General features: G+C 45.3%; 1 protein-coding gene across 1 annotated transcript; it reads left to right on the plus strand.

Moving 5' to 3' along the window:
* The first annotated feature begins 2,079 nt into the window (after positions 1-2,079).
* LOC147007595 (uncharacterized) lies at positions 2,080-11,369 on the plus strand. The gene is made up of 6 exons (XM_085866812.1): positions 2,080-2,315; positions 3,360-3,466; positions 3,657-3,707; positions 4,978-5,028; positions 10,015-10,166; positions 10,416-11,369. Exons 2-6 carry the CDS (start codon positions 3,389-3,391, stop codon positions 10,417-10,419), a joined length of 336 nt encoding a protein of 111 aa, XP_085722938.1. The 5' UTR covers positions 2,080-2,315; positions 3,360-3,388; the 3' UTR covers positions 10,420-11,369.
* The last annotated feature ends 331 nt before the right edge of the window (positions 11,370-11,700 follow it).

Here is an 11,700-nt window from a genome sequence, read left to right on the forward strand (position 1 = left end):
CACTTGTACTGTATGTAGAAGGGGGTCTGTGAGGGATGAAGGATTCAACTTCACTTGTACTGTATGTAGAAGGGGGTCTGTGAGGGATGAAGGATTCAACTTCACTTGTACTGAATGTAGAAGGGGGTCTGTGAGGGATGAAGGATTCAACTTCACTTGTACTGAATGTAGAAGGGGGTCTGTGAGGGATGAAGGATTCAACTTCACTTGTACTGTATGTAGAAGGGGGTCTGTGAGGGATGAAGGATTCAACTTCACTTGTACTGTATGTAGAAGGGGGTCTGTGAGGGATGAAGGATTCAACTTCACTTGTTCTGAATGTAAAAGGGGGTCTGTGAGGGATGAAGGATTCAACTTCACTTGTACTGTATGTAGAAGGGGGTCTGTGAGGGATGAAGGATTCAACTTCACTTGTACTGAATGTAGAAGGGGGTCTGTGAGGGATGACGGATTCAACTTCACTTGTATTGTATGTAGAAGGGGGTCTGTGAGGGATGAAGGATTCAACTTCACTTGTTCTGAATGTAGAAGGGGGTCTGTGAGGGATGAAGGATTCAACTTCACTTGTATTGTATGTAGAAGGGGGTCTGTGAGGGATGAAGGATTCAACTTCACTTGTACTGTATGTAGAAGGGGGTCTGTGAGGGATGAAGGATTCAACTTCACTTGTACTGTATGTAGAAGGGGGTCTGTGAGGGATGAAGGATTCAACTTCACTTGTACTGAATGTAGAAGGGGGTCTGTGAGGGATGAAGGATTCAACTTCACTTGTACTGTATGTAGAAGGGGGTCTGTGAGGGATGAAGGATTCAACTTCACTTGTACTGAATGTAGAAGGGGGTCTGTGAGGGATGAAGGATTCAACTTCACTTGTACTGAATGTAGAAGGGGGTCTGTGAGGGATGAAGGATTCAACTTCACTTGTATTGTATGTAGAAGGGGGTCTGTGAGGGATGAAGGATTCAACTTCACTTGTACTGAATGTAGAAGGGGGTCTGTGAGGGATGAAGGATTCAACTTCACTTGTACTGTATGTAGAAGGGGGTCTGTGAGGGATGAAGGATTCAACTTCACTTGTACTGTATGTAGAAGGGGGTCTGTGAGGGATGAAGGATTCAACTTCACTTGTACTGAATGTAGAAGGGGGTCTGTGAGGGATGAAGGATTCAACTTCACTTGTACTGAATGTAGAAGGGGGTCTGTGAGGGATGAAGGATTCAACTTCACTTGTACTGTATGTAGAAGGGGGTCTGTGAGGGATGAAGGATTCAACTTCACTTGTATTGTATGTAGAAGGGGGTCTGTGAGGGATGAAGGATTCAACTTCACTTGTTCTGAATGTAGAAGGGGGTCTGTGAGGGATGAAGGATTCAACTTCACTTGTATTGTATGTAGAAGGGGGTCTGTGAGGGATGAAGGATTCAACTTCACTTGTACTGAATGTAGAAGGGGGTCTGTGAGGGATGAAGGATTCAACTTCACTTGTATTGTATGTAGAAGGGGGTCTGTGAGGGATGAAGGATTCAACTTCACTTGTACTGAATGTAAAAGGGGGTCTGTGAGGGATGAAGGATTCAACTTCACTTGTATTGTATGTAGAAGGGGGTCTGTGAGGGATGAAGGATTCAACTTCACTTGTACTGTATGTAGAAGGGGGTCTGTGAGGGATGAAGGATTCAACTTCACTTGTACTGTATGTAGAAGGGGGTCTGTGAGGGATGAAGGATTCAACTTCACTTGTACTGAATGTAGAAGGGGGTCTGTGAGGGATGAAGGATTCAACTTCACTTGTACTGAATGTAGAAGGGGGTCTGTGAGGGATGAAGGATTCAACTTGTTGTATTTGTTTCGATGCATTGAACAGATCTGATTTATGAGGTTTTCCAGACAGCAGGTTCGATTTTTCACAGTTCACAGGTCAAATCGGTGTCGACATAGGAATGAGAATGTTGGTGTGCTCGAACACTCATTTAGTTCCCTGTTAATCGTTCGTTATTTTCCATGACGATGAGTGCACATAAGGAGAGACATTTGCATTCTGGGGAGGGCGGGGGGGTTGAGCGGTTAGGGGTGGGGAAGTGTCCGTGATTCTCATTGTATTTCCCTTTGTGTTCCTACTCGCACACCTGCAGCATGCAAATGCAACGGGCACTCACGCAGGTGCAAGTTCGACCGAGATTGGCACGGATTCACCGGCGCTGGTAGTCAGTGCATCGGTTGCGGACACAATACGATCGGACGACACTGTCAGACCTGTTTCCTGGGATTCCACCGAGATTTCGATTTCGAGATAAGTCATCACAACGCCTGCAAACGTGAGTACTTGAGTAGGTGGGAGATGCGTATGGTAGCTGGGGGGGTGTGGGATTGGGTAGAAATTCGGGATCGATATTAGGTCTGAGTTTGGACATGTTGTTGCCTTTATTAAATACTTGTGCGGGCCCATACGTGCGGGCCCGTATGTGCGTGGCCGTACGTGCGAAAAAAAAACTGGATTGGGGCATTGTTTCAATTATATCGGACCAATCGTATCATAAATGGCCATAACTTGGGAAACACTTGGGAAACAGCTGAAACGGATGAAGAAGAACGATATCAAACCTTGAAATGGCACATCCTCAGGTCCCCAGCGTCAATTGTGACATCACATCAAAAAATTTTTTTTTTAATTGTGACGTCAATAGTGATGTCATAGTACCGTGTCCTGTCATTGGTTGGCAAATAAATGGCCGTAACTTGGGAACCGCTTGTCCGATTAAAATCAAACCTTGAAAAGGCACATCCTCAGTTCCCCATCAATATACCTTGCAAGTTTCAATTCGGTCGGACCAGTGGTTGTCGAGAAACGGCGGTCGCAGACACACATACGCACACACACACACACACACACACACACACACACACACACACACACACACACACACACACACACACACACACACACACACACACACACACACACACACACACACACAGACACACATACGGACACACAGAGATTGCTGGAATTATAGGTTGATGTTTTATAGACTGTGTGGGGGGGAGGGAGGGCGTGGAGGAGGGAGGTCTTCAGTCCGTACGGGACGTTAAGCCGGGTGTCCTTTCAGCCAGCATACACTGGTGGGTGTTAAATATCCCACTGTGCCCTTTTTGAAAAGAGTAGGCCATTGTGTTCAGGCATCCTTGCCAAATTGCGAATCACTGCCTCACCGACAGAGCCACACCTCCCAGGAATGATACAAGCAACAGGGTGAACCGGTCGATTGTGCATTTGTTTGAATACCCTATGGGGTGTTGCCTCCGTGTGCCTCGGTAGCTTGTGACTGCAACCTTCTCGGATCGATATCCGATATGTGCAGCCTACGGACCGGGCGATCCGACTGTAAACATGGAGTCGAGGGTCTCAAGTGCAACCGATGTGCGGAGGGTTATCAAGGACCCGGTTCAAGGACCATTCCATGCACCCGTACGTACTCCTCCATTTTACTCTGCGTTACGGGTCCACCAATGGTATTCGCTAACACCTTTGCACTAAAACCTTAAACTTATTTCATGCTTCTCAATCTGATATATTCAACAAACAATAACATTTTCATCATTCTGCTCTTACAATATGTATCCTTAATCGAATTGTTCTTCCTGACTCTACCTCTCAGGTATGCCTGCTGATTCTGTGGGACAAGAGTCGAAGAGGAACAGCACTCTTGGTGGGTTCTTCACTTCACTATTAAAGTCATCACCATCATAATTATCATCATCACCATAATTGTCATCATCATAATTATCATCATCACCATAATTATCATCATCATCACCATCATAATTATCATCATTATCATCATCATCATCGCCCCGTCATCACTATAATTATCATCATCATCACCATCATAATTATCATCACCATCATCATTATCACCATAATTATCATCACCATCATAATTATCATTATCATCATCATCGCCCCATCATCACCATAATTATCATCATCATCAGCATCATCATCATCATCATCGCCCCATCATCACCATAATTATCAACATCATCCCCATCATAATTATCATCATTAGTATAATTATCATCACCATCATCGCCCCATCATCATTATAATTATCATCATCAGCATCATGATTATCATAATTATCATCATCATCGCCCTCATAATTATCATCATTATCATAATTATCATCATCACCATAATTATCATCATCATAATTATAATCATCATCGCCCTCATAATTATCATCATTGTCATAATTATCATCATCATCACCATAATTATCATCATCATCACCATCATAATTATCATAATTATAATCATCATCGCCCTCATAATTATCATCATTGTCATAATTATCATCATCATCACCATAATTATCATCATCATCACCATCATAATTATCATAATTATAATCATCATCGCCCTCATAATTATCATCATTGTCATAATTATCATCATCATCGCCTCATCATTACCATCACGATTATTTTTACCTCCACCAACGAAGGTGGATTGAGATTATGTTTTCACCCTCGTCCGTCCGTCTGTTTGTATTTGAGCACGATCTATCAAAAAGTTAGAGATGGATTCGGACGAAGGTTGGTGGACACATTGGGTGTGTGACAAGGAAGAAATAATTAGATTTTAGTTGAAGATCCCGATCCGGATCTGGATATTTGAATTTTTTGAAATGATTCTTCATCATTGAGAGATCAGGCCCAAAACGATATTTTGCACGATATCGGATGGATTCGGGCAAAACTTGGTGGACAGGTTGGGTGTGTGACAACAACAAGGTGATTCGATTTTGGTTCACGTCCAGATCCAGATCCGGCCCACAGCGGGATAGAAAACATAAACTGTACAGCCTGGAGGAGGTATACACTCGACCGAGTGCTGTTCTGATTCCTTTATTGCTTCTGAACAAAACAAACAAAAACATTGTCATTGTTATTCCTGACTCAATGACTCCCCCTCAGGTGTGCTTGCTGATTCTGTGGGACAAGAGCCGAAGAGGACCAACACTCTTGGTGAGTTCTTCACTTCACTATTAAAGCCATCATCATCATAATAATCAGCATTATCATCAACATCACCATCATCATCATCATCATCATCATCATCATCATCATCATCATCATCATCATAATCAACATTATCATCAACATCACCATCATCATAATAATAAACATTATCATCAACATCACCATCATCATCATCAAGATCATCATCATGATCATCATCAACATCATCAACATCACCATTATTGTTGTTATTGTCGTATCCATGCTGATTGAGACCGATGCTGGACGGATGGACCAAAACTGTCTTTTACTCCCCTGGATTGCGCTCAAACAATGGTGGCTTTGTGCGTGCGGGAATCACAAGAAGAACACAAGGCTCTTCATTCTTTTAAAACGAACGGGTTTATTCGCCGAAAAAACAACAAAACAAGTGGTGCCAGGCACAACAAATCTCGCCCATTTAAGGCATAAAGTTATTTTGGGGATCAAATTTAAATTTGATAACATCCTTAACCTGAATGTTGATTATAAGGAATAGAATAAGGAATATTTTAGTCTAAGTTTGAAGTCAATTAAACCATTTTTGACGAAGTAATGACCGCAAAATGATTTTGACCTTTCAAGGCCACGTAAGGTCAAAGGTCATCGTGTCAAATGAAAGCCAATAAAGGACTTGATATATGTCTTCCATAGTAAACACGTATATTCTTAATCTTTTTTCATTTATAATGGAAAAGATGTAATTTTGACCGATGACCTCATCATGCTTGAATGTGACAACTTGTTTAAATCACGGGTACTTAAACTTGTAAATTGTGTTAATCCAGAGCTGGCCGCGTATGTCTGTAGAGTGTAGATATGGCCTGTAGAATTAATATTCTTACGAATTCTGGCCCGTCCGGCGTGTGATCGGCCACGTAACTCGAATCGCGACGCGTCACCCACCGGAACGGACAATTCAGTCGTGACCCTCCTGGAACAACCGCCAGGAGCCAGTCACGGGTGGGGCTTTAACCTCACCACAACCCAGTCCGCATTCTACCCGCTCAAAATAGGGTGAATCGCCGAATGTCGATATACCTAAGTACCTGCGCGGGTAGCGTACCGAGGAGTTGTACCACGCCGCAGGTCGACTTCGGACACGGACCGCTTAAGCGGCTCGTTCCGTGCACGTACACACACACATTACCAAAAGGGGTGAGGGAGAGGGATAGGGATGAGAGAGGGATAGGGGTGGGATAGAGAGGGATAGGGGTTGGAGAGGGAGAAGGGAGAGGAGGAGGTGAGGGGGAGAGGAGAGGGGCCTGGGCCGGGCTTCGGGCAGACGCCGGCACAGCCCGCCCACCTGGGTGCCAAAGCGTACGTGACTCGCCGCACATGTCTGGTTTTGGGTGGACGTTGATGCACGGCTGTGGTAGACGAGACGAGGGGCAAGCAGGCAGATTTACCTCAGAAATGAAATGGAGGGAAGAAAAAGAGTGGGGATGAAATAAAAGGGGAAAATGATTTTATAACCGAACTATTAGACCATCGCAACGCACTCCCTTGTCTTCCCACTAAACAAAAGGAAGGGGTCTATCGACACGTATATTAATGGCATAACTGTCTCGGGACATCTATCTGTTGTATGCATGCGGTTCCGAGAACCGCAACACTGCCCCCCACTCCATTTTGCCAGACTTGACCCGAGTCGTTAACCTTCATGTGGCATGCAGGTGTAGGTTCCCCCAGTACATTTTACCTCCGGATCCCCGAGTGCGACATTTTGAATACATGTCCCAAAAATAAATAACCTAGTGCGTTGCGTAACTCAACGAACAGACTCATTCGGACAACTTTGCTTCATTGCCGGAACTAAACAAACAAACAGGTGGATTAGAACGATATACGTTTCTCATATTTACATTACCCATGGCCCTGGACCTGTGACTTCAGGAGAGAACAATAAAGGCAACATTCGGGGATGAGTGCAGCAGCAGGAATCGATGATCAGGCGTCTTCAGGCCCTCAATGGTCTTTTGTTTGTTGGTTTTATTTATTTTTCCTGTTCCTGGTTGCTGGAGGCAACTCACCCTTTCACGGCAGGCCACACGCCGTCTCACAGTCCATTTGAACTGGCGTTTATACAACAAGGAGATAGATGTCCGGGCTGCGCAAATGCAGTCACCGGTAACGCGGCTGCTTGCAGGGCAGTCCTCGCAAATACTGTCACAAAGATGGTCCTGGCGCACATGGTAAAGGTGAGTGACATGGCAAGGCAAATAAAGGTATGGCAAATGGAGTCGAGGCAAAGGCAGATAAAGGCTTGGAAAATGCAGACCAGGTAAGGTGCGATACAACAACAGGTCGGCACATGAAGCTGCCGAGCCTCGGTGTGGGCTCATGAGGTTGTGGAGGGAGTGTGGTGGCGTTGGCCAGTCCGAAGACGGTCTCGGTCCTTCCCTACATTCTCCCCCCAACCTATTGCCTATGCCTGTCCTTGTCCATACCCACCCCCATTCGGTTGTCACAAAAAAAACTAAATTTTGACTTAAAAAAAATTATGTGTCCCAAACCCCCTTATCGTTTTTGTTCGACTAACCTGTCCAAATTGTCGATTCCCAATCCCCAAGATCCCTTTAGAAAGGATTGAGTAAGAGACAGGTGAATCTGTCTCGAGCCCAATGCAGCCTCAGAATAGCTCCCACAGGTTTCAACATTTTCAAGATGAGTCCAGCGGCCGACGAACAGCGAAGGGATGGATGGTGCGAAGCGGTACACGTTTCTTATCTACCCTAGCATTTATTAAACGTTAATCTATCCCCGGGGCTTTTCAACACACCTGTCTCTTTAAACTATTGGTTCCAGCAACCACGATTCCCGTCGCCTGTGTTGGTGTTCTTTTTTCATTTGGGCCTGGCCCGCAAATTTTCTCCCGTGCTCTCGTACAATTTCGTGGCTGGGCAGCGTGGATCCACTGGCAGGTCTACCCACTTGCCGAACTCGATCTTCGGCACCCCCGGGTCGCTGAGGCTGTCTCCGAGCCGAGCTACTCCTTATGAACGTGGGGAATGCCCTTCCTGGCATTTCCCCGTCGATGCCCACGTGGCATTTTGGTGCTCCGGGTCCCTTTCCCGTGGGTATCCGTGCTCATTACACCAACTCGGTCGCTTAGACCCATGGCCAACTCTGGCCGACTACTTCGGTGCCCGGGGTGCCCTCTACTCATTGTGCATATTTCATCAGCCATACTCCCAGCTGGTCAATGGTCTCATGCACCCTACAAAAGGTTTCGTGCCTTCGTTCAACACCAACAACAAAACGACATCCTTTTGGTTAATTTAACTCATCTACTAACTGTTATTACACGAACCCTGGGTTCCCTTGGGTGGGATTCAATCCTCCCCCCAATCATTCGTTCGCACCATGCATTCCACATTCACTCCATTCACACTCGGGCCCACTGACCCACGTTCACTCATTATGTTTCTTTGTTGTTTTTTTTTTGTTTTTTTTTCACACCTCACTGACGCTCAACTAACTACATTCCCTCAACTCGCTCGTGTTCCCTGTCATCCCTTATTCTAATGCACGTTCCATTTAATTCTACGTAGCGAATCGACTTCCCCACCACACGTTCCATGTTGTCCATGTCTCCAATCCATTCTAAATTCTATACTAAATTTCTCCCAACTGATGTTTCCGGGCCCCATGGAGGACTGCTCATGCCCCCATGAGGCCGGTCTATCTAACGCTAAACCCTTCCCATAACTAATGCTCCTTTGCCCCCGCGCGAGGATGTTCGCGACTTCCAAGCCGGGCATCGTGCACTCGTGGTGGCAAGGCTCGACGAGTTTTGCGTCTCCAGGGCGGCAGTTTACAGTCCATTCGTCCCTTTCGTTTGGCTGGAACATGAGGGCGTAACGTCGCCCCGTTAATCGCATTACACGCTCGCTTTCGGGCCATCCACCGTGTGAACCACCGTGCGTTACACACCTGCCCTTCGTGCTGCGGGATCCCAGCTGACGCCACTCGCCAAAACTTCTCAATCGCACCAGGGCACCGTTTCAGTTGCGGGTTCAAGGGGGTGCGCTTCTGTGCTCTACAAATCGTCTTCTTTCATCGATCCGCTTTGAATGTCGGAAATGGCTCCAGATTGTATTGCCGGCTATCCAATTATATATTTTTTTCGGTTGACGAACTCCGTACTTGGCCCAACCCCAGCTCCTACATCATGAACAAATCCGTCACTCGGTTCCTATCATTTCTGGTTTGCTGTATGTCACTGTGAATTCAAGATATTATTTTATTGTTAATACTATCGACTCATACTTAGTGGTCCAACATGTGTGTTTCTCATTTTTTTTTAATCCAATCAATCAGGCACCAGCGCTGACCAATTGTTCATTGCACCGATGTTTAATGACGAATTGCACACCGATTTCTTGTTGATGACAACTTTTTCTTTTGTTTCTCAATAAACATGATGGAGGTAGAATATTCTTGGCATCTTTGACGTCTCTTGAAAACATCATTGTCGGATACACAAGCCCTTTCATTTCCGTGACGGGAATGACTCGACGGACATAAAGCACTGAAATCGCGGTGAAAAACCGGCGAAATGAGAGGTAATTCAGCGCTGCTTTCATCAAATACACCTGGTCCCAATTGCCACATTCGGACCTGAAAATTTTAATCTTGTTCAAATAATTTTCTAATGTTACCACCTCCTGATTCTGTCAGTAATGTGAGAATGACCCAAAAATAACTCCGTTATGGAGGGAAGATTGTCGATAAATACAAAAACAGAAAATAAAGAACGTTGATTCGTATCGAGGGAATAATCATCGACGAACTCGGACTCGTTTTTCACTTTCACAACACAATCTGAAACACAAACAATCCGTTAAAACGAAACGTTCAATCTTTGTATTTATTTTAAATCATGGACACGTGATGTGGCGGGAACCAATCAGACACCGCGATCTCCCTGTTCGCATTTTCCCCAAACAGCTCGCGCTCTTCACTCGGTTACCACAGCGTACCGTCCTTCACCCGACACGACGTGCGGTCCACCATGACCCGAGATCTCAGAGAACACCCCGGGATCCACGAGCGGCTCCGGTCCGTGGTCGGTTCACCCGAGGACAAGGAGTCCAGACCCGGTACGTGACGTTCACTTCGTACCGATAACTTGTGTTTCCCGTGCTGATCCGTGCTGTTTACTAACACAGGAACTCATTGATTTAGTGAATGTCACGATGTCTGGAGCGGAGCCGGAATTGAATTGAGAATGGAAATCCCATCCATGGGATGTTACCCTCCCTCTTGTACATGTTAGTATGACATCATTTTATACCTCATCACTTCATTTATCATTCGATTCCTCTTTAATCTCGTTTACAACAAATCAGATGAAGATTTACTTGTGATGATGCGCCTCTGCACCGGCACACAATGGCCTGTTCCTGAGGACTGCAGTGGCATCTTAAACGTCCTCGAGGAATCACGGGATGAGAAGACAAGAGACTTTGCTTTCAGAGCTTTGCTTTCAGACTTACCTTTGCTTTCAGAGGAAGGTATGCTCACTGATGCAACACCTTCCCTGTGCATCACTTGGTTGGGAGTTTATAGCTCGTCCTGTACCAACCTTATTTTCGGCCAAATTATGTTCAATATTATATTTAAAGATGTGAAAGGTTAACTTAGTTACCACTAAACCAGGAGGCTGTTTGTAAAGTAGAGTTGGTGAGAGTTTACCAGGAAACTAATTAATTCTGCACGATGGATGGAAGTCACAAGTTCAAGGTCAAAGTTTGACCCAAAATCATTTTGACCTGAAGCTGTGACGTTGACCTTTGACCCGCTGTAAGAACTGTTATGAAACCATTGTCACGGGAAAGGTGTGTTTGTAGCGACTCTGTTTATCTGTTTTGGCAAAATATCATAAAGGTATACCTGGTGTTGGTTTTATGGTTAAGGTGGTGGGCTTGGTTGACTTGGTCCTGAGTTCAAATCCCACTTGGCTGTTGAATTAATACCAGGTGGGGTTGACTCAGCTTGTCATCCTTCTGAGGTTGGCAAAGTGATACCAGCTTGCTGGGATGATTGAGCCGTTTGAGTATCCTGTGTCAGAGTGGTCACCTGTCCAGGATTGTGTCCAATAACCCAGGTGACTGCTGTCGCAGCACTGATGCTCTCTCTGTACAGAGTGTGGTCTTCATGGATGGATCATAAAGGACACTTTTAACAACATTACCCATCACTGAGGGTCAGGGACTTGAACTCTCATGAGCACCTAACTAATTAAATAATTTATAGTCTATCATAACCTCTTTTAATTGAGGAAAGTGTGAAATGTAAAATATAAAGCTTAATTCGTATTTTTTTTACTTGTTTACCAGCAAATACTTCCTGTCGCTTCGCTGATGGGAATATTCAAGGAAAGAAGGAGAGGAGGTCGGGAGAGGAAGGAGTTGACGAGGGAAAGGAGGAATGGGAAGGATAGAGGAGAGGAGGGAGATGAGAGGGGATGGAGGTGAGAGGGGAAGAGGGAGAAAGAGGGAATAAAAGGATAGAGGAGGAAGAGTGGTGGGAGAGACACGGATAGGGTGAGTCGAGAGAGGGTGAGGAGAGAGAGGGATGGGATCGGAGAGAGACCAAAAGGGGTGAGGGAGAGGGATCGGGATGAGAGAGGGA

This window comes from Eptatretus burgeri, unplaced genomic scaffold (assembly GCF_056783735.1).
Source record: "Eptatretus burgeri isolate ZD-2024b unplaced genomic scaffold, Ebu_testis_v1 Ebu_testis_scaffold_84, whole genome shotgun sequence".
Lineage (NCBI taxonomy): Eukaryota > Metazoa > Chordata > Myxini > Myxiniformes > Myxinidae > Eptatretus > Eptatretus burgeri.